Below are 24849 nucleotides of genomic sequence, written 5' to 3' on the forward strand. Positions count from 1 at the left end.
TGTACATCCCTCGGAAATCTCCAACAATATCTAATCCACTAAATCAAAAACAGATTTAAACAAAAGAAGATTTCACAAACTCAAAACACAGAGAACAGAGAGAGAGAGAGAGACTCCATTGTTGAAGTGTGTTCACTGAACTCCTCCTCAAACAACAATGGCGACGACGGTTACACTCAAATCCTTCACCGGACTTCGTCAATCATCAACGGAGCAAACAAACTTCGTCTCTCATGTACCGTCATCACTTTCTCTCCCTCAACGACGGACCTCTCTCCGAGTAACCGCAGCCAGAGCCACTCCCAAACTCTCCAACCGTAAACTCCGTGTCGCCGTCATCGGTGGTGGACCAGCAGGCGGGGCAGCTGCAGAGACTCTAGCACAAGGAGGAATCGAGACGATTCTCATCGAGCGTAAGATGGACAATTGCAAGCCTTGCGGTGGCGCGATTCCTCTCTGTATGGTCGGAGAATTCAACTTGCCGTTGGATATTATTGATCGGAGAGTGACGAAGATGAAGATGATTTCGCCGTCGAACATTGCTGTTGATATTGGTCGTACGCTTAAGGAGCATGAGTATATAGGTATGGTGAGAAGAGAAGTTCTTGATGCTTATCTGAGAGAGAGAGCTGAGAAGAGTGGAGCCACTGTGATTAACGGTCTCTTCCTTAAGATGGATCATCCGGAGAATTGGGACTCGCCGTACACTTTGCATTACACTGAGTACGATGGTAAAACTGGAGCTACAGGGACGAAGAAAACAATGGAGGTTGATGCTGTCATTGGAGCTGATGGAGCTAACTCTAGGGTTGCTAAATCTATTGATGCTGGTGATTACGACTACGCAATTGCATTTCAGGTCAAAGTTCTTTCTTCTTTCTCAAGTTTTAGTTTTGTTCTAGTTGTTTTAGGGTTGTGAGAATGGTGTTATTATGGAGTTGAGTGGTGTAATTTGGAATTTTTCAGGAGAGGATTAGGATTCCTGATGAGAAAATGACTTACTATGAGGATTTAGCTGAGATGTATGTTGGAGATGATGTGTCGCCGGATTTCTATGGTTGGGTGTTCCCTAAGTGCGACCATGTAGCTGTTGGAACAGGTACTGTGACTCACAAAGGTGACATCAAGAAGTTCCAGCTCGCGACCAGAAACAGAGCTAAGGACAAGATTCTTGGAGGGAAGATCATCCGTGTGGAGGCTCATCCGATTCCTGAACATCCGAGACCACGTAGGCTCTCGAAACGTGTGGCTCTTGTAGGTGATGCTGCAGGGTATGTGACTAAATGCTCTGGTGAAGGGATCTACTTTGCTGCTAAGAGTGGAAGAATGTGTGCTGAAGCCATTGTCGAAGGTTCACAGAATGGTGAGTTCAAAAAAATTTTGCTTTTATAAGATTCTTGTGTTTAAGTTTTAGTGAAGACTAAAGTCTTGAGTGTATTTGTTGCTATAGGTAAGAAGATGATTGACGAAGGGGACTTGAGGAAGTACTTGGAGAAATGGGATAAGACATACTTGCCTACCTACAGGGTACTTGATGTGTTGCAGAAAGTGTTTTACAGATCAAATCCGGCTAGAGAAGCGTTTGTGGAGATGTGTAATGATGAGTATGTTCAGAAGATGACATTCGATAGCTATCTGTACAAGCGGGTTGCGCCGGGTAGTCCTTTGGAGGATATCAAGTTGGCTGTGAACACCATTGGAAGTTTGGTTAGGGCTAATGCTCTAAGGAGAGAGATTGAGAAGCTTAGTGTTTAAGAAACAAATAATGAGGTCTATCTCCTTTCTTCATCTCTATCTCTCTTTTTTTGTCTGTTAGTAATCTATCTACACTAATGTTGTTACTCTTCAATGTATTCAGTATCATATTTATGTTTTCTGTTCATTGAATTAGTCAAAAAGCATTTGGCTTTACAATCCCCAATTTCTCACTAAAAACAGATTTCACAAACCACTAGTAAATTCACTTGAGAAACCACACAAGAGATACTTCATTTCTTCATCACTCTCCATTCCTGCTTCATCAACCGACTCATCACTAGGAACTGATCCGCTGCTTGAACACGAGGGTACTTGAGACTGATCGGACTTGAGACTTCTCTTCTTCTTCCTCTTGTGGTTAGCCTTGAAACAAGCTTGTCTTAGCCTCTTTGTCTTGTCCTTAAACTCCAAATCCGGCAAATCCTCAATTGTCCTCTTCTCCTTCTCAAGCATCTCCAACGCGTCCTGCAGTTTTTCTGCATTCTCTTCGCCTTCCATCTTCTGCAGCTCCTATTCATATGATAAAACATTTGAGTTCAATTATCTGAAAACAATAATATTAAGTGTAGTGCCTTGTTCTACATACCTTGACGTTACTGATCAAAGTGTTTAAGCTCATAAGTTTACGATGAGGCCATCGGCGAATACCCAATTCGCGACATCTCCTTTTTAGTAGAGTTAAACCAACGTTAAGTGCTATTGCAGCCTGAGTTATGGGCATGTAGAAGTAGCGAGAGACAGTTTCCTTTGACAATGTCGTTGGAGCTGAACTAGTTGTGTAGGTAGTAATATCGCTGATGATTCTCACGCTATGTTCTCTGTGTCTCTCATTGATTTTCCTCTTCTTAGTTGTCTCTTTCACTGTTCCATTTTCCCTCTTCTTCTCCGATGAAGCGCCATCTCCTCTGTTTTGCTCTGTTTCGTTCCATGACGCAGAGCTGTATGAATTGAGTACATCTACAGAACAAACAAGACCATGAGACCTCTATGTATATAGCTCTATATGAATATAAAAACTATGTAATAATATGTTATACCTTCAGACAAGGGTTCAAGATCAGGTAAAGGCAGAGAAGTTGTAGTAAAAGGAAATGCTTGAGAGCCAGAGTTTTCTTGGAGAGCAAGAAGATCTTCTTCCCAGTCGAATAAAGGATAACTTAAGGAGCTGCATTGCGTTTGGAAAAATACAGAGAAAATAAATTATAAGAAAACAAAAACTAATAACAAAATGAAACTATACAAAAGCTTCTGAAATTAACCTGTGATCAAAGGATGGAGAATGAGCTAGGAATGAGAATGACTTCTGTTCTTTGGTTGTGTGATCAGCCATTGTAAAGAAAGTGAGAGAGATAGAAGTTGTGTTGTGAAACTCGATGATGCGAGAAAAGATTTATATACTACATTCAGAGAAGAGACTAGTGGTAGTAAGATATGGAGAGAGAATAAAGAATGGAAGTGATGATGAATCTATTAGGAGAAGTGGGGTATTGAGTATTGACGGCTAATTGATTGTCGTGTTAAATTTGGAGTTACGAGAAGATATGATTAATGTTAATTAGTGGGTAATTTATAGGGGCGTTTAGATTTGGATTAGACTCCTCTTTTCGTCTCTCCATGCATATATGACATGCAATCATTTCGAGTAAATAGTGTAGTACTACTCAATGTACATGTTCTTATATATACGCATACATACACATCACAATGATCATGATTATGTATTGTTTAATAACCACTAACTGAATGATTAAGATAACAAAATGAAACGTATGGTTAAAACATTATTGTAGATCATGGCCATATATCTTTAATTTCCATTTCTCATAATTAATCATAAGTTATTAATGAAGTAACAAAAAAGTTTTATATTCCATTTCCACAAAAGAACGATCCAAAAAGCCAAAGATTTTTTTAGTCCTTAGGATGTCTGAGAAACCGTTTTGAAGGCATAGAAGCAGAGTTAGTACAAGCAAAACCTTTGCTTCTACTCTTTCTATGTCTTGGAATTGGAACTTTCTCAAGAAGAGATACGACCTCAAGCATCGATGGTCTAACCTTAACATCTCCGATACATTGTAAAGCCAAGAAAGACATCATAAACGCTGCTTTCTGAGGGTATTGACCCACAAGCTTTGTGTCCATTATCCTAAACACTTTTCGCTTGTCTCGCAAGTAAGGTGTTGCCCAATCCACTAGGTTTTCTTCTTCCCGTGATTTGGATTTGTCTATGACTCGACGCCCAGAGAGAATCTCTAGCAACACTACACCGAAGCTGTAGACATCACATTTCGTTGTTAGATGACCTGACAGAGAACAAAAAAAGGCAATGCTTTTAGAAATTTTCATGTTATGTTCTTTATTGAAATGGAATCAAATGAGCAAATAAATAAATAAAGAGAAACCTGTTGCTAGATACTCTGGAGCTGCGTAACCTTCTGTACCCATGACTTCTGTTGTCACATGTGAACGGTTATCTTTTGGACCTTCTTTGGCCAATCCAAAGTCTGAGAGTTTGGCGTTGAATCCTGAATCGAGAAGGATATTTGCTGCTTTGAAGTCTCTGTAAATGACTTGGTCATTAGCTTCATGCAAAAAACATAGCCCTCGAGCAGCACCAATCGCGACTTTCATACGCAGTGACCAAGAAAGCACACTGGAACTCCCTAGAATAAGCAGAATCCAGATCATTGAAGGAAAAAACTCAAAAAGTTTTAGATTTAAGAAAGAGTTTCTTTACTTACTTTCAAACAAATGATTCTCAAGACTACCATTAGGCAAATGCTCGTAAACCAAAAGGCGGTGTTCGTTTTCCAAGGAGTAACCAATCAGTTTCACTAGATTCGGATGATGCAATCTTCCAAGATAATTCACTTCCCTCTTTGGAGAAAACCATATACAAGTAGTAGAGATTTCAATAGAGTACAGTCTCAAGGTGAAATCATAATAAAATGATTTGAAAAGAAGCTTACCAGCCACTCCTTATGTCCCTGAAGCCCTTCGGTTTTAAGCTTCTTTACAGCAACCGCGAGTTCGATTCCAGGTCCACCATTAATACAGCCTTTGTGAACAAACCCGAACCCTCCTTCTCCAATTAGACTCTCTGGACAGAAGTTTCCTGTAGCATTCTTTAGCTCATCTAAGGTAAAGGACTTCAAATATTGAGAATGCATTATGTCTCCTTCTTTGTGCGGTGGAGGTAGAGCACTGATAGCTTCACATTTTCTTGTAATGAGAGGTTTTAAACTCCATGGATATGACAGATTCGAGCTTCTTCCAGTATCACTATTAGCTCCTGGATAAGAAACAGAGCCACACATTCTTACATCAAAATGAGAATTAAATGGATAAACAGAACTATCAACAACAAAGTCACTAAAGTTAAGAACAGGGCAATCGAATAACCAGACTACATAAAAGATTCATCCATCAATGCATTAACATTCAGAGGGTCCAGGAAAATGTGCAAAAGGACAAGTTATGTTCAACAATTCCAGTAAGAATTTAGTTAGACTCTTCCAGAAACAGAGAGATATGAATATCAAAGAATGAGAAGAGCTTACGTGAAAAGGGTTTCGAGTTCACTGAGGAGTCAAGATTATCGTCCTCATTATCATTTCTCTTCGAACAAGATTCAAAGCAATTCCCCATTTAATCCTATACAAAGATGTAATCATCCAAAAACCAAAACCCTAGATACAATTAATGGAAGAAATAAAACAGAGTATTAAAATGGCTATGGATTGATCTTCCACACCGGCTCTGTCATCGACATTCTTCCTCTGGTGAAAAGGAAGAACGTGGAAACGAGAGTGGTGAAAAGAGTCAAAATGTATTTGGATTTGAAAGCGATGCAGAGGTTTGGAAGAGAGATTAGAGAGAAAGGGGTTGGAATTGTAAAAATTTGGAAAAACTATAATTAGAGAGAACTTGGAGAAAAGAGTTTCCGTGTTGTATTAACTTCCTGTCAGAGAGAGTCACCCTATTAATTACCAATTGACTTATTTACGTCACGTGAAACTCTCGTGTCCCCCACACTCTTCCCATTAATTTTCTTTTTTATTTTTTGGTTATAAATTTACTAGCTGACTTTTTTATAGAATAATTTTTATTACATTTTATTTTGTTATTTCTTATTGATTTCTTAATAATTTTAAATGATCATATTGTTTATGATAAATGAATAAATGATTATAGCTAAGATGAATCTAAATCAATAGAGAACAATCGGTTACCATTTAACATACACGATTATAGTGGACATGATCTTTAATATATGAGAGTTATCTTGGAACTCTGAGAAAATGACTATGAATTTGTAGTGAAAATTAGATTTTTTTATGTTAACGTCAAAGTCCCATATAGATATTATTATCTCATATGTAGTTATTTGTTTCATTTCTTGAATATGACAAGAAATCCATTGTGGATAAAGATATGAAGAGATAGTAGTTTGTCCTAATATCGTTATTGTATTCCTATCCGGATTTAAATCATAATGCGTGTTGTTACAAAAAATATTCATTGAAGATTCACATATAAAAATGTAAGTGTTTAGGCTCGGTGCTCTATTTCAATCATCATTGACGAACCCATTAGTTCTGGTTGGGTTTGGCGGCACAAGATCTCGTTTTTATATAAGGAAGCAAAAAAATCTCAAATAAGTATGTTTGGTGGGAAGAAAATAAAAATTTCAAATAAAAAATTAAAAGTGGCAAAAATCGAAATTAGGTTATGGCATAAAATTTGCAGCTTTTTGTGCTTCTTTTGAGTGCATAGCGTCAAGTTCACCCCATACTTTATTGCCCATAAACATAATCTTCCAATAATTCCTTCAATGTTAATATGCGGAAATGACAGTTTCATAGATTGCTCGGTATCCAACTTAAATAATTAATTATTTTATAATATTTTCATGATATATTTAGTAATCAACTACGACTTTGTATTCTTCTTTTGACATTTAGAAGAAAGCCCATAAATTCATAATATGTGTTCTTGGACGATTTAGGGAACCATTACGCTTTGTAAGGTTTTTCATATCTCAAGATCGATAAAAAAAAATAAGATGAAATTTTTGAATGGCATGTTTTAAATTACAAATTCGTTGTTCTTCATATAAGCTCTTGTTATGACATGTTTTATATTACTCAAAAACACGAAACCAATAAAAAGCTTAGAAATGAACATAGCCAAGTCTTTGGTGAACAAAACCCTAACCAAATTAAATGCATATTAGAAAGAAAAAAAGGAGAGACAAACAAGATAACCGAAAATGGGCAAAGGTTTTATATTGGAAACAAGCGAATATTTATGACCCAAGCAGAAGTGACGAACTCGTATCATTAAACGTTTATAAGGTCATCAACATCTATAGAAAAAAAAACCCGCAAACTATTATTATTATTATAGTAAACAAAAAAAAGAAGAAGAAGAAAAAGATAGATAGGAATTATTGGGTAAGTAAGCTTCTGATTAAAGCAGCTTGTGCAGTGTCTGAGTTTGCTAGTAACTCAGATAGCCTCTCACTTAGATCATCAACCTCTCTATGCAGATTCCGTATGTAGTTGCACGTATCTTGTAACACCCTCGCTGCTGAAACCTGTCAATATGTATCATGTATCATTATTTTCATGCCATATATACGCATATATATTACATAACTAGTTGACTTAGTTAGATTCAGCATACCTTGTCGGAACGACGACTGTCCCTGAGCTCAGGAAGAAGCTGTTGCAACTTGATAATCAGATCATTGATTTGATCTTCTGAGATCCTTGAAGTTCCTGATGATTGCCTCGAACGTGATCTTCTTCCCGACATTTTTTTGTAGAATATTGTTCAACAAGTAGTAAGAGTGACAGAGATAGAAGCAAAGGCACTTTATCGGTGAAACAGGTTATGGAGTTTAGGGTAACACAGAAGTTATGCCGGAAAAAGAAGAGAGAGAGATAGATAGAGAAAAGTTGATAGTATGAAGGAAACAAGTGAAGTGACGGTTGTATTTATGTAGGTCTTTTTATTATTTGTTTATGAAAAATATATAAAATTGCTTTCTTATTTTAGTTAGAAAAAAATATATTGCGAATCTTATTTTTCAAATATTGAATTATATGCCCCCTCTCCTGACAACTTTTGTTATAATAGAACGATTTCAGAGAATCTCGTATTTTAAATGTACATAGATCTAAATTTGCTAGGTATAATAATATATATCGTTGAATCTAGCCAAAACATATATGAAAAATTACCCTATACCGTAAAATTTATTAATATGTTTCGAGCTTTGAATTTGACACTCGGACCTTGCAGTTCATATATTAGAGTTCTAACTTCTAAGGTCTATTTTTAACATTCTTCATTACCTTAATAATTTATATATCTTCAACTTAGTTTTTTTATTACGAAAAAAATAGGAAGTGAAAAGAAACATTTTAATATTTTTTATTTTATACGAACAGACATGGACGTCATGTAACAGAAATAAACATTTGTATATATTGAAAGGTTATAAAGATGGTAGAGTATTGTTACTTCTGTGGTGAGTAATGTTAAACTAAAGAAGATATTGAACTGAATTTTGTGCGTTTATCAAGGAAGAAAGTATTATACTTTTTTTTTTATATATACTTTATAAGTAAAATAAGCCTATCCATTCCTCGAAACACAACTTCTATTAAGATACAAATTCACATTATCGATGTTTGGGATTTCGCTCTACCACGTCCACACATGTACCTTATATTTTTTTTAATACTACCAACTTATAATTTATGGCATTGTTATTTAAACCGGCATTTTATACAATACAAAATCAGATTATTTCTGAAGCATTTTTAGTGTGTTTTTATCAAAAATGACCGAACAGCCAATTAGTTATATAAAAAAAAAAAAAGAAATTTAATTAACAATGTAATTCAATTTGTTTTGTTTTTTTTTTGTTTTTTTACTCCCTCTACTCTAATATAAGAATTGTTTTGGTATTTTTAATGCAGAATATAAAAAAACATACATGACCAAATTTAAAAAAAAATACATGACGACGTATAAGAAAAAATCTACACACAGTAATTCTTTTAATTAATATACGTATACATTTTGTGTGTATGAGGAAAGAGCCAAAGTATGAGTGATTTGACTGGTCAAAGAGATCACACACACGCCCATGTTCTTTGATCAACAAAACAACACACACGTGGCATTTCGGGAGGCGCGTTCACTTGCACCGACCGACGTTGAACACTTCATCGGTCATCTCATTGTTTAGTTATTTATTTAGCTATATGCACTAATCAGCTGCACCACAAAAACACGTAGCTAGGGCCGTATTTAGAAACTCATAGGCCTAAAGATATAGAAAATGTATCTAAGTTAATTATGAATTAATATTATTATTGAAAAGAGAAAACAGGAAAATATAAAAATTATGATGAATAAGAATAAAAAAGAGAATAGAAACATACTTAAAGTATTGAACTACCGTATCCACTTAACGTTTCTTTAACAACAACAAGTATTCACTAAATGTTTCTAACTAAAAGCATTTTTAATTTAACCACTATGCTAAAATGATTTTAACAGCAAATATTAAAACCAACATTTGCCTATCGTTTGGAAACTTGAGGAAAATTTATTTTCATCAATATTTTATCTTTATTTGTTATTTTTTGTATCAATACACAGAAGTCGTTTAGATATATATTGGTTAAAATTTAGATATTTTTGTTACGTCAACAATCCAAAATTTTAGACCCATATCTACCTCTGCATTTTCTTATTCGTTGTTTTTCTTTGTAACGAATGTTAGGACAATAGTTTACAGAGAAAAATATTCGCCAACTTTGTATTTCTTACGCCTTTTTTATAATAATTCTGAGATCCTTGTAGTTTCGAGCCTGAAAAGTGAAAACTACAAATTCTTGTATAGTAAAAATTACGTACTTTCTTATATAGTTAAAATAAGCCAAGAAAATAAGGAGATATGTTTCAAAAAGAGAAAGTATAAGACGACAAAGAAAAAATGTAAACTCGAAGAGTGAGCTGTGGAGGACGAAACACAAAATCTCAGATTTTAATACATTGGAGAAATATATGGTAATGCAATTTACTTTTGATTCATTAAATGCAAATTCCTTGTATGTTGAAAAGTAGCGACCATTTCAGTAAAATCTTCTAGAAGAACTTAATTGTACTGCTGTAGGCTGTTGTACAAATTTTCAACTCCATTTCTCACTAGCTCATTGAAACGGTAGAAAATTGGCGATAACAAAATATAATGTTAATGATACAAAATTTTGTACTCCTACTATTGTATATATACCTTCACAATTTTTGAAATGGTAAATGAGCGATAAATTATTAAAAGTCAAAATTATTGTATAATATTAATTTATAAGATCATATCAAATGTGGTTTTATATAATATATATCATATATAATTAGATGGTAGTCTAGTGATAGGTATGGGGACCTAGCTCCAACCGAATTTCACTATTTATCTTCTTCGTGTGTTCCATTTAAATGACATGAATGGTCTTCTCACCAAGTTTTCGTCGGAGAGTCAATATCAGGCATAGTTATTTTTTCTTTCCCTTTTTCCTTTATTTGATAAACATATCAGACATAGCTTTAAAACGTTTCCAAGATAACAGGAATTACAAAAGATAATGAAAAAAATTAGAGACATCTCGATAGTTCTATATCGAATCATCAACAAATATGATATATCTGTGTGGATAGGATTGAACATGATCATGAGAGAACTAATAATATCTAGAGATAAAAAGTTCGAATAGGGGACTTAAATAATAATTGCGGGTGAACATAAATAGATAGTATATACACACAAGGTCAACCAAAACAATCAATCATAACTTTTCTTCGCTATAAAAAAACAAAGTTAAATAAGTCTAAAAGTGATTACATTAGAGAGAAAAGATCTAATTGTAAGTTTTTTTTATTTTAGGTAAGATTTGATATGAGTTTTATTTCTAAAGAAAGGAACATAAACAAAGAGCTCAGATGTGTTAAATTGTGGTCAGCGTGTCTCTCGCGGCACATGATCACTAATCAATCGACAGCGAAGATTAAGCTTTATTTCACGAGCATTCTATTCTTATTACAGTCTTATTTTTTTTGTTAAAACCTCCAAATCCGTTTTGTTTATTCGTTTTGCTACTTGTTTCGGTTTGTCTAGTTTTCTTCTGTTTTTATTTATTTATGTTACACAGAAAATAAAATAATGTTTATATTGAGTTTAAGTATTATAAAGTTTAGTAAAAGAAATTAAATTGGATTATATGATTTCATGATGATAACAATGAATTTGATGAATATTTTTCTACTGAGTAGTTAAAGTGGGGTTTAATCAGAAGTTTTGCTTTCTGAAAGATCTTCAATAGTTTTTACTATTCATTTTTGATAATAGTAAAGAATGATGGTGATTTGATTTCAATCCTAAATGTTGGAATTAATTAACATATGCAGCTTCCGAAGCTGAAAATTTGATTAGGATTATGCAAGCCTTTTTTAGAGAATTCGATAAAAGAGATCCGAAATAGGGAAGACAAATTCAGGCTCGCGTATGTATGCAAAAATAAATTTAGTCTCTCACAGGTTTAGAAGCCGAAGATTGATTAGGATTATGCAAAGATATAGACAATTGGGAAGATAACTCTAGTCCCGTGGAATTCTGTTTTTGATGAGTGAAAATAGATTATTTTTTTTTAATTAGTAAGGCTTATATCTTCGAAACATATTATAGAAATTGGCGATAAATGCTTGTAGAAAATATTTATACATAATGCTTGTAGAAAATGTTTATATATATATATATATAAACATATATTATTTGTACCATATTTTATTACGCGCACACACACATATATATATATATATATATATATATATATATATAATAAATTATATTAGAAATTGAAAAACACATATTTTACATACAAAGATGCTTAGATCAAATTACGATCTACGTTTAGTCCTTAATTTAGCTCAGGTGTTCTCTCTCTCCACTATGACACCGACCAAACAAGCTTAATCGTATAGTATTGCTCAAAAAACGTGATCCAGCTATATATATGTTTGCTCGTACTCGTACCATATTATTATATTAAAATGTTTGGAAACATAACAATAATCACCTATATATATCAGCATAATTTTTGAAGCTCTGTACTAATTTTTTTAGCTTTATACTATTTTACCGATTAATAATATAAACTGTAATGTGGCGAATAGTTTGAAGCTTGAAAGGGCACACTTCATTTATAGAATGCGATTATCATTTTTATGACTTAGGATGAGTCCCAAAAGCCTATAAACTGTGGACTTGCACGTGAAATTAATCAAATCCACAAAAGTATCGTCTCTTCTTCCAATGCGTTGACGATGAGGAAGACAAAACAAAATAGGGTAATTTCACAGTTACGGTAATCCTTCTACCTATTCTATAATCTCGGATTACATCTTGTATTATTCCTATAGTTTCAGTGGATATCCATTTACTGCAGTACTATCTAATCCTTATATTTTGAGATTCTAAGCAAAGAGTGACAGTCAAATATTCCAGTACTGGTATTCAATTTGATGAGATGTGTGGTTGTATCTAATCCTTATAAGATGTACTTTGCCAAAATATTCATGATCTTTGCAAGTTAATTTGTATGTAGAGAATTTTTTTAAACCACTCTGATTTTAAAAATAGATTTTTAAGTTTTTTGCTGCATACAATAATTTTTGCTAACTCCATGCATCAGTCAAATAATTTTACAGGTTTTTGGTTGCATGCTAAGCAAAATATCATCTAAACGATTTTAATATTTTATAGCATGCAGACTCAAATATGCTATACAAACATAGTGTTCTTTCATGTTTGTGTTTGGAGTTTACGTTCTGAATTCTAGCAAAGGTCTACCAAAAGAAAGAGGCAAACGCTAGATAACTTACGATTGTGAGTTTACACTGTATAGAGATAGATATTAGGCAATATACTATAAATATTCTGATTCGAAATATTTAACTTTCCCTAAAAGGATATACTCTTGCTCTTTCTAATCGGTCACCATTTGATTTTTTCTCAATAAACAACCAAAACTAAGACAGTAGGTTGCTGGTTTTAACGTGTCTGATCTAATCAACACAAATCAAAACTTGGTCGAGCGCGCTACGTCATTCAGATTCGTTTCTATGTTACAACTTGGTACTTAAACCTAAGTTTGTCAGCACTTAAATATTAAGATGAAGACAAGGTCCACCATCGTCTAAGGTTCTTTTCTTTTACACAATTTGCAAATTTTTAAGATTACCTTAATCCAATAATTAATCTCCACGATTATGTTTAATGATTGTAATTAGCGTCAGAAACTTTATTATATGTGGTCCCGTGAGACGAAAGAAAACTAGTTGCATTAGGTTCCATGTACTATATAACTCGTGGGGGTAATATTTTTTGTCGCGAATCCATATTCTCGTTCTAGTAAAAAAAGAAAAGGTTTTGTCGCGCATTGATTTTCTTTTTATATATACTACAATTAAGTGTGGTCCTATCCTACTAGCTCAAGTAATCAGAATTAAAATCAAGTGGTGGGTCAAATAATATAGCATAATAATCCATTTTTGATACATAGAGATAAAGATACTATACGTACGTTTACAGAATATTCTCAGTTAACTAGACCAACGTAATAATCCATCTATCAACGCTATTGCAACCTACTACATACAGTTTATAGACTTAAAAATAAACGCTATTAGTAAGAGAAAATCAATAAGGTGACAAAAAAAACCAGAGATGAGATAACAATAAATAGGGCTTTTTTCCTTCTTAAGAAAACAATCAATAAGGCTAAAAGCCTGGTAACAGATCCGGCCCACTACCAGAAGTTAGTGAGGTTAGGGTCAAAAAATGGGCCTGAAAAACATTAGTTGGTTCTGATCTACTCAAACTCCGAGTTGGTCTACGCCCAAAATACTGAAATTCCAATAAACATGAACCACCACATTCCGTTTAATTGATCTTTAATTTTTATATATCAAGTTTTTTCAGTAATTTTTGTACATGAATGACATCATATAAATCACATTATCAATAATGTAGTGAAGATGCGATTTTTTCTTGAGAAGTGAAAAAATCTATAAGAAATTATTGTATTTATCGAAAAAAAATTAATCAGTTTAAAAACTGTACAACTACTAAAAGAAAAGATGTTAACCAAAGAAAAGAAAAGAAAAAAGAGAAAGAAGAAAAGCAAAACTGAACAAACATGAACTGGATTAGGATAATCTAATCAAAAACAAAGACATTAATTAACGTGAGAAGCAAAAAAAGAAAAAGCTGTAGTTGTCCGAAGCAGAAACACGTGCAAGAGCATAGAACCAGCCGTTAACTTTCTTTTGCCATAATGGCTAAGCTAACTAACGGCGTCGTCGACTAAAACAACAGAAAATACCCTTTAACATCTCTCCTCGTCATCGAGTATATAAAAAAAGAGTAAAGAATAAACATTCATCAGCTTTATTCTTCAATTTTTTATATGTGTAAATCCCACCACTGGTTCATTCGTGCATCTTTTTTTAATCGATCCCTCAAAAATAAAAACAATGCAATTCATAGGCTACCAATTCATCTTAAATGTGGCCGCAATGCTAAGATTGAGATAATACTCAGTTGAGTTTTGCTTTTTTTTTTTTTTTGATCCTGCCTGAAAAATTTCTTCATTCTTTTTGTCTGATTTGTTTGAAATCATCGGTATCTAAAGTGGGTTTTGTCTGGATTTTTATTGTTTTCTTAAATTACAGATCTTTAATCGATTCTGCTTGACGAAATTATCGAGGAATCTAGAAGGTGTTATTCTTCGTTAATAGCTGGTAAGATTGATTTAGTGAATTACTCTTTTAGTTTGGGATCTGATTGTGATTCTATTGGCTGCTGAATTTACCCATCGATCTATTCTTGTGGCTTGCATGTTTTTATATTGTGATTTGTTTTTCTGATCTTGATCTTATTTGAGAGATTTCGACCAACGAATGTCTATTTTTGTGGATTCTAATGATTGGTTTTGCTGAATCAGAAAAGTGGTTGAAATATAATTACCTTCTAAACTGATGTCAAAACTTAATCTTCACTGGTCAAGAATTGTTACTTTACCTTACTCTTGCGGCGATGATTAGTTTGATGGATTGGTTTGTTTTTTAATTAGCATCCATCATGTTGGAGGCTCCGAGTTATCTGGTGTCAAGGGACTTACCATCTTCATGTGAGGAAGAGAGCAAGTGGATATACAATGCACACTGTGTGCTTCAGCTCTCCCTAAGGAAGCGTTTGTTGGATGATACTGATGTAGAAGGAAGTTCCGCTAAGAAAATGTTACGGGTTGATCATGGAAGCAGAGGTGAATCTGACAAGATTACAGATAGTCTTCAGCTTGCTAAAACCTATCAGAGCTCTAACCAGAGTCAACAAGGTGGTGGTGGTGATCAACAGAGTTCACCAGTTACTCGGCTTGACCAAAACGCGCTTCTCAACTGCTTGGCTCACTGTTCGTTATCTGATTTCGGGTCTATAGCGTCGACGAATAGAACCTTCCGCTCGTTGATTAAGGACAGCGAGTTGTATAGGTTGAGACGGGCAAAGGGTATTGTGGAGCATTGGATTTACTTCTCTTGCAGGCTCTTAGAATGGGAGGCTTATGATCCTAATGGAGATCGCTGGTTACGTGTACCGAAAATGACATTCAACGAGTGTTTCATGTGTTCGGATAAAGAGTCTCTGGCGGTTGGCACCGAGCTTCTTGTTTTCGGAAAAGAGATCATGTCTCATGTGATTTACCGATATAGCATCTTAACCAATACATGGACATCGGGTATGCAAATGAATGTCCCGAGGTGCTTGTTTGGATCAGCGAGTCTAGGCGAGATCGCGGTTATAGCTGGAGGATGTGATCCGCGTGGGAGGATACTGAGTTCTGCAGAGCTTTATAACTCTGAAACTGGGGAATGGACGGTCATCCCGAGCATGAACAAAGCGAGGAAAATGTGCTCGAGCGTGTTCATGGATGGGAATTTCTATTGCATTGGAGGTATCGGAGAGGGAAACTCGAAGATGCTATTGTGCGGTGAAGTCTATGATCTGAAGAAGAAGACATGGACATTGATACCTAACATGTTACCTGAAAGAAGCAGTGGAGGTGGAGGAGATCAAGCAAAAGAGATTGCTGCTGCAACAGCGGCTTCAGAGGCTCCACCGCTTGTAGCAGTTGTAAAAGACGAGCTTTATGCTGCGAATTACGCGCAGCAAGAGGTGAAGAAATACGATAAAAGGCTTAATGTATGGAATAAGGTAGGGAATTTGCCAGAGAGGGCTTCTTCGATGAACGGTTGGGGAATGGCGTTTAGGGCTTGTGGGGATCAGTTAGTGGTGGTTGGAGGACCTAGGGCAATAGGAGGAGGGTTTATAGAGATCAATGCTTGTGTCCCAAGTGAAGGAACACAACTGCATTGGAGAGTTCTTGCTTCTAAGCCATCGGGAAACTTTGTGTATAATTGTGCGGTGATGGGATGTTGATGAAGAAGACTTGAGAGAGCCATTTCAAAGTTATTGACTTCTTTGTTAGACTTATTTTCTTTTCTTTTCTGTTTTGTTTTTTTTAACAGTTTGGGTCTTCGTTTCATGATTGGGGTCAAGAGAGTCTCTCTCTGTTTTCTTCTTTGTCTTTGTGGGATTATTGTTGTTGTTCAGGTATAATCTGGAACTGAAAAAGTTTCAATAAATTTGAAGAAGGTTAAGAACAAGCATCATGTTGTCTTGTCTCTCTCAACATTGTTATTTTGTAATTTGTTTCCATTGTTACATTCCTTCAAAATAAATTTTGAAAGTTAAATCCTTTATTCTTCTAAAGAAAAGAATATAGATTACATAAATGAATTCATTATGCTATATTTTTTATCTAATGATGTTAGATTTTGAAATAAGTAGCTTTGGTCATTTCTTAAAACTGCTTAGATCTTCATTCCTAATTATAAGATTATAACATAACTTGATTAGTACATAGTTGAAATATGCATAGATAAAAGAAAACATTAGAATATAAAAAAAGACAGATTCTAAGCTTTAAATTGGAGCAGAAAGCATCTTTATTTTAATTAGCAACTTTTTTACACGAGAGAGATCCACAAAAAGGAAGCATAAACAAACAACAAAGACATGAAGTTGCTTCACACATTCTAAAATTAAAAGCTTTTTCAAATTTCTCTTAGTACTGATAACCCTCACCATACATCGTTTCATAGCTTTCATATTCATGCTTATTATATCTTTTTGATTTATCAGCCTGCAAGATACAAGAAAAGAGAAGTAAAGAAGAATCACATTTTTTTGTCAATGAGAAGTTAAGAGATCTTATAGAACAAAACACATGACATACCCGGCTTAAGATCTTCTCAAAAGCATCAGGTCCATTCTCTGCAATGTACTTCTCAGCAGCTGTTAACACATCGTCTGGTTTTCTGAAGATATCCATCTTCTTTGGCACATACCAAATGTTAATGCTCCGAGGGTTAACAAACACCGGTCTCACAAAATGTTCATAGACATAAGCAGCGCCACTAAAGTAGGGAATAACAAGCCAGCAAGTCAAGATCAGCTTCATGTATGACCATATCGGTAACCTGATCACACAAAAACATTGTCAGCAACCAAAGAAAAACTTGCTTCTGCTAATGTGACTAATGGGGGTTTCACTCATCTTACCATTCGATGAGTTTGGCGAATGTGAGCTCGATGAGTGTAAGTAATGAATAAAGGACCCAATAAGTTAGCCATTGTTTGTCATCAGCATGAGATTGAGTTTCAATCGCTTGAACTGAAGCATATCTAGCCATTGAAACATTCAAAAGAAGATAAAACCATTAGAACCTTACTTAGATGAAGTAAAAAGCTTTTGATCTACAGATTAGGAGTTCACTTACAGAGGATAAACGAGACTAACCACAGGCCTGCAAATATTCAACAACAGAGATTGTGATTAATTTACACATAACATTCCAAAAAGATGAATAATTTATAGGAATCAAATCAACTTTGAGAGAATTCTCGCAACTTAAACTAGGGTTATGTCCAAAAATAGAAACTAGAGCCTAGGCTGTGATGAATTGAGTATATAACATATGAGAAGCTATTAGCCAAAAAAGGAAGGAACTTTAAGGCAGAAGGAGAGAAAAGAAATTTGATGAGCATTACCCAGCAAGAACATCGAAGTTCCTGAGAAGAACCTTGAGGAAATTGCCAGCTCCAGATCCCATCACCAAGCTTTGATTTTGGCTTTTGAATCTGATTCTTCCTCCACTAAAAACACACTACTCTCTGGAGATGGATTGAGACTTTGAGAGAGAGAACGAATGATTGTGTGGTAGACCTGTTGAAAGTTTTTAACTTTTTAATTGATGTCGTGAAAACGATATGAATTGGAAAAAGCTACCCATTAATTTCTTTCCTTTCGGAATAATCAAAAGCTTTTTGGAAATTGTTACCAAAACGAAAATGGAAATTAGCTTAAAGTAAACGTTGACACAAGAAAATAAAGTAGTAATCTTTTTCTAAAATTCTCTATATGGAAGGAAGTTTTAACTATAGAAGGAAAACAAAATATTTGTATTGGGGAGGTTAATTACAATGTACTGTATCTCTCGAAATACTGTAAGTAGTTTTTCAGTTGCCGACATAAGAAAATACCGTTTTGATGTATGCAACAAGTTAAAAAGAACTTTTGTCTTGACTTGAATAAGATATTTTTCTTGACTATGAAGTTGAAGAAAATATACATGAAGATGACATTAGGGTTTTGATGATCTTAAAGATGAAATAAGTATTAGCTCTTTGCACAGCCGAGTGGGAATGATCGAACATTCATTCTTCCTCCCAAGGCGAGCGCCAGCAGATCGAACTCTTCTACATACCACAGTTCTGATACTATTGCCTGTATCAACAACAGAGAGATTTCTCAGTTCTTGGTCAAGAAAACTTTGCTTTTGTTGGAAGTTTTACCTTGAATCCTCGGATTTGGTTGTTTAGTCTTGTGACCAACTCATGGAGAAGCTGGAGATGGTCGTCAGAACCAGCCTGATACATAAAGAAACAACCACTAAGTCATGGAGATTCTGCAACTTTGGATTCTGAGTTTGTTGACAATAAGTGAAACACTTGCCTCAGTTGGAGATATTGGTGGACCAAGCAGTCTTGCCAATGATGTATGAAGAATTGCAGCATCATACTGAAACAAATATCAACACAAGTATCAGACAAGTGGTTCATGTTCATTGAGAGATATATACATTTTAGGAAATAGATATTACAAGTTGCTTCTCCGGTGCACGTGGAAGAACAGATCTCAGTTTCAAGCGGATTGTTATGGGGTCATCTCCAGAATTAACCTGGTGAAACATGAAACAGGATATTAGTCCCACATATCTGATTTAGCCATTTCTAAAGAACTTGGTAGCATAGTTTTTGTTATGGAGGATGAAATTCCCAAAGTGGTATAATCAAAACAAAATGGACATCTGACTCGCATTTATTGAAACAAAGAGAAAGCAACAAAAATACCTTCCAGCATCCAAGAAGAACACCAGTCGAGGTTAATAGAACTCTATCCAAGATAATCTCCAAAGGGCAAAGCTCTTTAGCAACTGCTTTAACAGCAGCTGCTTCTGCTTCAACCTGATAATGAAAAAGAGATTCAGAGACTAGAATCTTCACAAGATAAAAGTGGACTGATGATAAGATAAATGATAAAGTAAAAACAACAGACCTCAACTTCAGTAGCTGGAACAGAGAAAATGTGATTCGATGCATGAAACATGCTGAAGTGGTACATCTTAGAGTCCTGAAACCAAATTGCTAAAAAAAAACAAAGTATGAGAGAAGAAAATACAATTAACGGCATTATATATAATTCACATATATGGTAATAGCGGCAGGCTTACTATTTTCGAAGTAAGGACTGAACACATTTTTTACGACTTCCCTGCAATAAAACATAGAAGGACACCTTTTAGCAGTAGAACATTTTGAAAAGAGGGTAAATTTGCATTGAGATTGAGAAGGGGCAAGTTACACACTCACAAGACTGGGACAGAGTATTCTGTGCTGAGATGTAATACATTAGCTCGCACAGGGGGATTCGCAACCTGAATATTTTATACAATCATACATGATATTTAGCTATCGTTATACAAACCATTATTCCATTCTAACAATAGTAAAAGTAAGGATATAACATTCTACCTTAAGGACAGGTGCTATCTTTCCATCTTTCAGTGTGAAGAGATCTGAAAGTGACAATGACTGAGACGTTTCACCTTGTTTAAGAAACACGGGTCCGTTTTCTTGTAAATCCTGTTCCATCTTATTGTACAACCTAGTACTTTGCTCCGCATAGGAGACAAAGGAATCTGAAACATACCAATCCGACTAATTATTGCTATGAATAACCATTTACCTCAGATACAATCTTGATACAGATAAAGAAAACCCTTAAACAAAGGCACTAGATCCCCAAATCAAGCATTTCCCTTTGCATCAGATATTCAATCTAGAATGTTCTGCATTTGAACCACTAATCTTGTTGGCTTAAGAAGCTTCTAGAAGCATACCAAGTTTTGCTTTTATCAATAAGAAACATGTTGATGAACAAATAAAGAACGGTGATGTAAGTACCCATTTGATCCCTAAAAACTAAGTTCGGCTTAAAGAACCAATAGCAAACTCAAAATCTTAAGTACAAAAAACATAGAAAATTAAAAACTAGTTCTTTACGCAACCATAACTAGACAGTGCTGATGAACCCTTCAGTTAGCAAGTCAACATCGATCTTCCATTTACGAAACCCATATTCATTAAAAAAACCACAGACACACAATTTAGTTAATTAATCAGATCGGGGTTAGAAAAATTAAAACATCAAAAGGTACTCAATTTCGAGACAAGGAAAGGAAAAGTCAGTGATTGATAAATAAACAACCCTCAAGAGCTTAAAAAAATGATTTTTACCTGATGAAGGAGATGAAGTGGATGGCGAATTTCGAATACCCATTTGGAAAAGAGAGTAGAAGATAGTGAGAGAGATGGTCCAGAACAACACAGCGGTTCTCCAATTCGGTGCCCTAATCGCAGACGTTGTCGATGTCGCCATTTCTCCTTTTGTTTTGTTTCCTGGGAAACTCCATTAGTCTTTTCTCCATTAACGTCAAGCTCTGTTTTAATTTCCTTTTTTTTTGTGTGGCTATTTTACATCTAGTTTTGCCACTCGATTTCATCATATTTTTCTGTCAATATTTATTTATTATGTTGAATTAAAAAAAAAAATTATGTAACAATAAACTGCATAACACTTTCCGTTAACCTTATTCACCAAAATTTCGAATCCGTTTAAATCCGTATAATAATAACACACCATTCTACATTCGTGGTCATATTGGGCTTAGTGAGTGTTGTTGTGGCAACATACCTTACTTCCTTATGTCCAAGAACTACTACTAATTGTAGCATTGCAAAACATTAAGAAAGGAAGAAAAACTTACTTGAACTCATCTTTATAAGAAGATGATTGGTGATGGTCTTCTACCAAATAATTCTTCTACTACGAGGTGGGAGTTTGTGTAGAGAATACAGACAAGTATGTTTCAGAAAACTTACATAGGCAAAAACAGAAAATGACCAACCTCCTTGTCGCTATCCTTTATATACTCACATTTTTATGATATCACAAGGAGTAAATCGGATGATAAACATAGTGGGATTTAAGGAGGATTTCAACCAGATGTGATTCTCTATTTATATAAAATCTCCATTTCTTCCTATTTTTTTGGATTCTTATTTTATCTCATTAGATTCGAGTTAATTTTTCTTTTCTTTTTGTCATGTGGGACGGTGTAGAACTCGTCGAGTTTTGGCTCATGGGCTGCCGGAGAACCCGAGAGGTGCTAAAAATCCCTCTCCTACATTATAATACTAAACCAAATATATACGTGAGCTAGAAACCACAACCAACATTAAATCATACTAAACCGATTATGTATTATTGTCATTTACTGTAATTCAATCCATGATAGAATACAAAATGACTTCTAGATTTGCTATGTATGCATATAACCTCATGCTCATAAAATTTATCAAAACCAAAGTCCAGTCACACCTTATATGCAAATGACAATTCTTAATCCATAAATTCTACATTTGGTTCACAAATGTCCAACATGAGAACTAAAGCACAAGAAATAGTTTTGGTAAGTAAACAGAAAATGCAAAAAGTGTGAGAGTATTAAGGGGCCAAACCATGGTATTTTCATGCGCATACCAAAGTTGTGTTTCTCTACACTTACGTAAGTAAATATCAAAAACTTTCTTCTATGTTTTACAGTTTGCGTATAAAAACTTCAGTGTAAGGTAGATGTTACAATGTACATCAAACTTACATCAATAACTGTTGTTTCACATCGTCGAAGCAAAAATGATTATATATCTAATTTCATTACTCCCTATCATCGTCGCCACCCTCATGCTTTATCAACGATGGTGGAGATCCAACATACCGCCGGGACCAAAACCAAAGTTTCTGCTTGGAAACCTTCATCAAATGAAACCACTTTGGACGCATTCTTTCTCGGAGTGGTCAGAGACTTATGGTCCTATCATATCGGTGTGGATAGGGTCACAGCTCACTGTCGTGGTCTCGAGCTCTGATCTAGCCAGACAAGTGTTGAGAGACAAAGACCATCAGTTGTCTAACCGACACAGGATCGCAAGGATGACTCAGACCGGTACTGATCTTGTTTGGTCCGATTACAGTCCACATTATGTGAAACTGAGGAAACTCTGTACACTCGAGCTCTTCTCTCTGAAAAGCATCGAAAATTTCAGGTCCTTGAGAGAGATGGAAGCAAGATCGATGGTTGTGTCGATTCTGAAGGACTTAATGAGCAATTCAGGGGATGATCAGGAGCGAAAACCGGTGATTGTGAGGAAGTACCTAGCTGCGGTTGTTTTGAATACCATCTCAAGGTTAATGATAGGGAAAGAGTTCGGGTCTGAGGAAGGAAAAGAGTTTAAAGCCATCGTTGAGAAAGAACATCTTCTCAGTGGCTCAGGGACGATTCTTGATCACGTCTGGTGGCTCAAATGGGTTTCTTCTTGGTTCTTTAGTGATAAGGAATTCTTAGCGCACAAGGATCGGAGAACAAAGTGGTTTAGAGGAGCTATTATGGTGGAAGAAGATATAGAAATAGAGGATCACAGGGGATTTGTTCGGAAATTGTTGGTGTTAAAAGAGCAGAAAGAGCTGAGCGAAGAGACGGTTGGGGGACTAGTCTGGAACATGTTAACCGCGGGTGCTGACACAACTGCAGTTGTTATCGAATGGGCTATGGCAGAGATGATCAAATGCCCGACCGTGCAAGAAAAGGCGCAACAGGAGCTTGATTCTGTGGTTGGATCCGAAAGGTTAATGACTGAATCAGATATCCCCATACTGCCATATCTGCAATGTGTGGTTAAAGAAGCTCTCCGGCTTCACCCGTCAACACCATTAATGCTTCCACACAAAGCAAGTGAAACTGTTTGGGTAGGTGGGTACAAGGTTCCTAAGGGAGCCACAGTTTATGTCAATGTGCAGGCGATTGGGCGGGACCCTGCAAACTGGATAAACCCATATGAGTTCAGACCAGAGCGGTTCCTTCAGGAAGAAACCGATGTTAAAGGTCGAGACTTTAGGGTTCTTCCATTTGGATCAGGAAGACGGATGTGTCCAGCGGCACAGCTCAGCATGAACTTGATGACATTGGTGATGGGAAATTTGTTGCATTGCTTCTCATGGAGTTCCCCTGTTCCTGGAGAGAGGATTGACATGAGCGAGAATCCTGGATTGCTTTGTAACATGAGGACTCCATTGCAGGCTCTAGCTTTGCCGAGAGCTGCCGCAAGAGCAATACCTTTACCTTTAGATTAAAATAGATAAACAATCAGACACATAAGATAAGATAATCAAAATCCATATACCATGAAGACTCTCATAATGGACACGAAGATGTAGCTATGTAAAACCCAAGAGGCATTGCAAGATTTGAGACATGGTTGAGTATAGTTTCATACAATAACATGTAGCTATTATATATGGAAATAAAAGAGTCAATATTTACATGGTGAAAGCTCAATATCATGACAAGCATCGCATAGACTAAAACTTCATAATACAAATTTTAGGAGCTTTTGGTTTTTATTTATAGTGTTGATGGGAGGAGATGAAGTGTATATAATGCACCAAGATCAATTACTCTCTTGTCTACCAAAGTCAAGACCACACAAAAAAAAATTGGGCAGAGATTGTGTTTAACTTACAACAAGTTTCAAAGTATGGGAGCATGTAAGTCTTCATACTAATAAGTCGCACAAGTAGTAGGTGCCCGTAGAAACATGAAACTGCTCACTTGGCTATTTTATCGAACGCTTGGTGTGCACCTGCAATGTTAACAACGAACGAATTCAACAAAAAAATTCCCCGAGACGGCGAGACCCCAATTCTTTCTTACACCCAAAATCATCGCAGCTCTGTCGTTTACGTAGTCTCCGACTAACAGACATGAAAAAAAAAGGAAAAGCCTCCGACAAAACATCATCGTCCTTGGCAACAAATGAAGATGTTAGTATACTTCTAAATCTAAACCAAGCTTGGTTTATTGGTTTATTAATTAATAACGGATCAAGTTTAATCAAACCGAGCTTGTGCGTCACCACAATTTCTAAACCGGGCTAAACGCCTAAACCAAACTAGAAATTGAACTCAAAGCCAATCAGCCTACTAATAAATCTCTTGTTTACCATATGAATTTTGTTAACAGATGTCAAACTCTGAACTTTGGATACATTTGCAAGATACACAAATTGATACCTCAAAAAGTTAAAAGAATGTAGTACATGAAAGTGTCTTTCTTACAACAAAGAAAGTTCAACTAAAATTTTCAATCAAATTAGAAAATGCAAATAGTGTGAGAAAAGCAAAAAGTGAACCAATTCATGACAATTTCATGCAAAAT

General features: G+C 35.3%; 8 protein-coding genes and 2 long non-coding RNA genes across 17 annotated transcripts; 3 read left to right on the forward strand and 7 right to left on the reverse strand.

Annotated features, from left to right (window-relative positions):
• The first annotated feature begins 74 nt into the window (after nucleotides 1-74).
• Nucleotides 75-2355, forward strand: AT1G74470 (Pyridine nucleotide-disulfide oxidoreductase family protein). Its single transcript, NM_106107.3, has 3 exons — nucleotides 75-859; nucleotides 967-1363; nucleotides 1451-2355. Exons 1-3 carry the CDS (start codon nucleotides 158-160, stop codon nucleotides 1753-1755), a joined length of 1404 nt encoding a protein of 467 aa, NP_177587.1. The 5' UTR covers nucleotides 75-157; the 3' UTR covers nucleotides 1756-2355.
• Nucleotides 1942-3088, reverse strand: RKD2 (RWP-RK domain-containing protein; the record flags this gene model as incomplete). Its single annotated transcript, NM_106108.1, has 4 exons — nucleotides 1942-2268; nucleotides 2345-2715; nucleotides 2796-2923; nucleotides 3018-3088. 4 exons carry the CDS (start codon nucleotides 3086-3088, stop codon nucleotides 1942-1944), a joined length of 897 nt encoding a protein of 298 aa, NP_177588.1.
• Nucleotides 3089-3561: 473 nt separating this feature from the next.
• AT1G74490 (Protein kinase superfamily protein) lies at nucleotides 3562-5704 on the reverse strand. Its single transcript, NM_106109.6, has 5 exons — nucleotides 5319-5704; nucleotides 4728-5050; nucleotides 4500-4635; nucleotides 4161-4421; nucleotides 3562-4061 (listed from the first exon to the last, which is right to left on the reverse strand). The coding sequence occupies exons 1-5, from the start codon at nucleotides 5404-5406 to the stop codon at nucleotides 3670-3672; spliced, it is 1200 nt and encodes a 399-aa protein (NP_177589.2). The 5' UTR covers nucleotides 5407-5704; the 3' UTR covers nucleotides 3562-3669.
• Nucleotides 5705-6828: 1124 nt separating this feature from the next.
• BS1 (activation-tagged BRI1(brassinosteroid-insensitive 1)-suppressor 1) lies at nucleotides 6829-7731 on the reverse strand. Its single transcript, NM_106110.3, has 2 exons — nucleotides 7447-7731; nucleotides 6829-7357 (listed from the first exon to the last, which is right to left on the reverse strand). Exons 1-2 carry the CDS (start codon nucleotides 7576-7578, stop codon nucleotides 7208-7210), a joined length of 282 nt encoding a protein of 93 aa, NP_177590.1. The 5' UTR covers nucleotides 7579-7731; the 3' UTR covers nucleotides 6829-7207.
• A 6442-nt stretch (nucleotides 7732-14173) lies between these two features.
• AT1G74510 (Galactose oxidase/kelch repeat superfamily protein) lies at nucleotides 14174-16658 on the forward strand. Of its 3 annotated transcripts, NM_106111.4 has the most exons (3): nucleotides 14174-14433; nucleotides 14566-14634; nucleotides 14967-16658. In NM_106111.4, the coding sequence occupies exon 3, from the start codon at nucleotides 14975-14977 to the stop codon at nucleotides 16328-16330; it is 1356 nt and encodes a 451-aa protein (NP_177591.1). In that variant the 5' UTR covers nucleotides 14174-14433; nucleotides 14566-14634; nucleotides 14967-14974; the 3' UTR covers nucleotides 16331-16658. The 3 variants fall into 3 exon arrangements, with proteins under 3 accessions (NP_177591.1, NP_001321513.1, NP_849884.1); NM_001334651.1 differs by lacking the exon at nucleotides 14174-14433 and having other exon boundaries at nucleotides 14461-14634; nucleotides 14967-16649; NM_179553.1 differs by lacking the exon at nucleotides 14174-14433 and having other exon boundaries at nucleotides 14461-16649.
• A 212-nt stretch (nucleotides 16659-16870) lies between these two features.
• On the reverse strand, nucleotides 16871-18361 carry HVA22A (HVA22 homologue A). Of its 2 annotated transcripts, NM_001334652.1 has the most exons (6): nucleotides 18295-18360; nucleotides 18005-18179; nucleotides 17734-17760; nucleotides 17516-17638; nucleotides 17190-17433; nucleotides 16882-17096 (listed from the first exon to the last, which is right to left on the reverse strand). In NM_001334652.1, the coding sequence occupies exons 2-6, from the start codon at nucleotides 18064-18066 to the stop codon at nucleotides 17019-17021; spliced, it is 534 nt and encodes a 177-aa protein (NP_001323240.1). In that variant the 5' UTR covers nucleotides 18067-18179; nucleotides 18295-18360; the 3' UTR covers nucleotides 16882-17018. The 2 variants fall into 2 exon arrangements, with proteins under 2 accessions (NP_177592.1, NP_001323240.1); NM_106112.3 differs by having other exon boundaries at nucleotides 16871-17096; nucleotides 18005-18361.
• Nucleotides 18362-18374: 13 nt separating this feature from the next.
• On the reverse strand, nucleotides 18375-21544 carry AT1G74530 (uncharacterized protein). Of its 4 annotated transcripts, NM_001334653.1 has the most exons (11): nucleotides 21343-21544; nucleotides 20813-20974; nucleotides 20048-20214; nucleotides 19886-19950; nucleotides 19721-19787; nucleotides 19572-19646; nucleotides 19367-19480; nucleotides 19117-19194; nucleotides 18965-19034; nucleotides 18809-18883; nucleotides 18434-18740 (listed from the first exon to the last, which is right to left on the reverse strand). In NM_001334653.1, exons 1-10 carry the CDS (start codon nucleotides 21350-21352, stop codon nucleotides 18873-18875), a joined length of 819 nt encoding a protein of 272 aa, NP_001319381.1. In that variant the 5' UTR covers nucleotides 21353-21544; the 3' UTR covers nucleotides 18434-18740; nucleotides 18809-18872. The 4 variants fall into 4 exon arrangements, with proteins under 4 accessions (NP_001031281.1, NP_177593.2, NP_001322711.1 ...); NM_001036204.3 differs by lacking the exon at nucleotides 21343-21544 and having other exon boundaries at nucleotides 18375-18740; nucleotides 18969-19034; nucleotides 19572-19660; nucleotides 19747-19787; nucleotides 20813-21149; NM_106113.4 differs by lacking the exon at nucleotides 21343-21544 and having other exon boundaries at nucleotides 18387-18883; nucleotides 18969-19034; nucleotides 19572-19660; nucleotides 19747-19787; nucleotides 20813-21072.
• AT1G09477 lies at nucleotides 21481-21803 on the reverse strand. Its single transcript, NR_139633.1, has one exon. It is a non-coding gene; the product is annotated as an other RNA (long non-coding RNA).
• A 224-nt stretch (nucleotides 21804-22027) lies between these two features.
• Nucleotides 22028-24736, reverse strand: AT1G74545. 2 transcript variants are annotated; one of them, NR_139946.1, is made up of 2 exons: nucleotides 24155-24736; nucleotides 22028-23754 (listed from the first exon to the last, which is right to left on the reverse strand). It is a non-coding gene; the product is annotated as an other RNA (long non-coding RNA). The 2 variants fall into 2 exon arrangements; NR_139947.1 differs by lacking the exon at nucleotides 24155-24736 and having other exon boundaries at nucleotides 22090-23866.
• On the forward strand, nucleotides 22090-23959 carry CYP98A8 (cytochrome P450, family 98, subfamily A, polypeptide 8). Its single transcript, NM_106114.2, has one exon — nucleotides 22219-23959. The coding sequence runs from the start codon at nucleotides 22272-22274 to the stop codon at nucleotides 23763-23765; it is 1494 nt and encodes a 497-aa protein (NP_177594.1). The 5' UTR covers nucleotides 22219-22271; the 3' UTR covers nucleotides 23766-23959.
• Nucleotides 24737-24849: the final 113 nt, after the last annotated feature.

Source organism: Arabidopsis thaliana, assembly GCF_000001735.4.
Source record: "Arabidopsis thaliana chromosome 1 sequence".
Taxonomy (NCBI): Eukaryota; Viridiplantae; Streptophyta; class Magnoliopsida; order Brassicales; family Brassicaceae; genus Arabidopsis; species Arabidopsis thaliana.

Bases quoted from the DNA above. Each gene is read 5' to 3' on its own strand.
- AT1G74470 (NM_106107.3), top strand. From the start codon at position 158: ATGGCGACGACGGTTACACTCAAATCCTTCACCGGACTTCGTCAATCA. The intron at 860-966 runs GTCAAAGTTCTT...GGAATTTTTCAG, and splicing joins ACTACGCAATTGCATTTCAG to GAGAGGATTAGGATTCCTGA. The intron at 1,364-1,450 runs GTGAGTTCAAAA...TTGTTGCTATAG, and splicing joins TGTCGAAGGTTCACAGAATG to GTAAGAAGATGATTGACGAA.
- AT1G74490 (NM_106109.6), bottom strand. From the start codon at position 5,406: ATGGGGAATTGCTTTGAATCTTGTTCGAAGAGAAATGATAATGAGGAC. The intron at 4,422-4,499 runs GTAAGTAAAGAA...TGCTTATTCTAG, and splicing joins TGAGAATCATTTGTTTGAAA to GGAGTTCCAGTGTGCTTTCT. The intron at 4,062-4,160 runs GTTTCTCTTTAT...GTTCTCTGTCAG, and splicing joins TCCAGAGTATCTAGCAACAG to GTCATCTAACAACGAAATGT.
- BS1 (NM_106110.3), bottom strand. From the start codon at position 7,578: ATGTCGGGAAGAAGATCACGTTCGAGGCAATCATCAGGAACTTCAAGG. The intron at 7,358-7,446 runs GTATGCTGAATC...ACATATTGACAG, and splicing joins ACAGTCGTCGTTCCGACAAG to GTTTCAGCAGCGAGGGTGTT.
- AT1G74510 (NM_106111.4), top strand. From the start codon at position 14,975: ATGTTGGAGGCTCCGAGTTATCTGGTGTCAAGGGACTTACCATCTTCA.
- HVA22A (NM_106112.3), bottom strand. From the start codon at position 18,066: ATGGGATCTGGAGCTGGCAATTTCCTCAAGGTTCTTCTCAGGAACTTC. The intron at 17,639-17,733 runs GTAAGTGAACTC...TTCAATGGCTAG, and splicing joins GTTAGTCTCGTTTATCCTCT to ATATGCTTCAGTTCAAGCGA. The intron at 17,097-17,189 runs GTATGTCATGTG...TGTATCTTGCAG, and splicing joins TTGAGAAGATCTTAAGCCGG to GCTGATAAATCAAAAAGATA.
- AT1G74530 (NM_001036204.3), bottom strand. From the start codon at position 20,954: ATGGCGACATCGACAACGTCTGCGATTAGGGCACCGAATTGGAGAACC. The intron at 19,788-19,885 runs GTGAGTGTGTAA...GTTTTATTGCAG, and splicing joins GAATACTCTGTCCCAGTCTT to GGAAGTCGTAAAAAATGTGT. The intron at 18,884-18,968 runs GCAAGTGTTTCA...TTTATGTATCAG, and splicing joins CACCAATATCTCCAACTGAG to GCTGGTTCTGACGACCATCT.
- CYP98A8 (NM_106114.2), top strand. From the start codon at position 22,272: ATGATTATATATCTAATTTCATTACTCCCTATCATCGTCGCCACCCTC.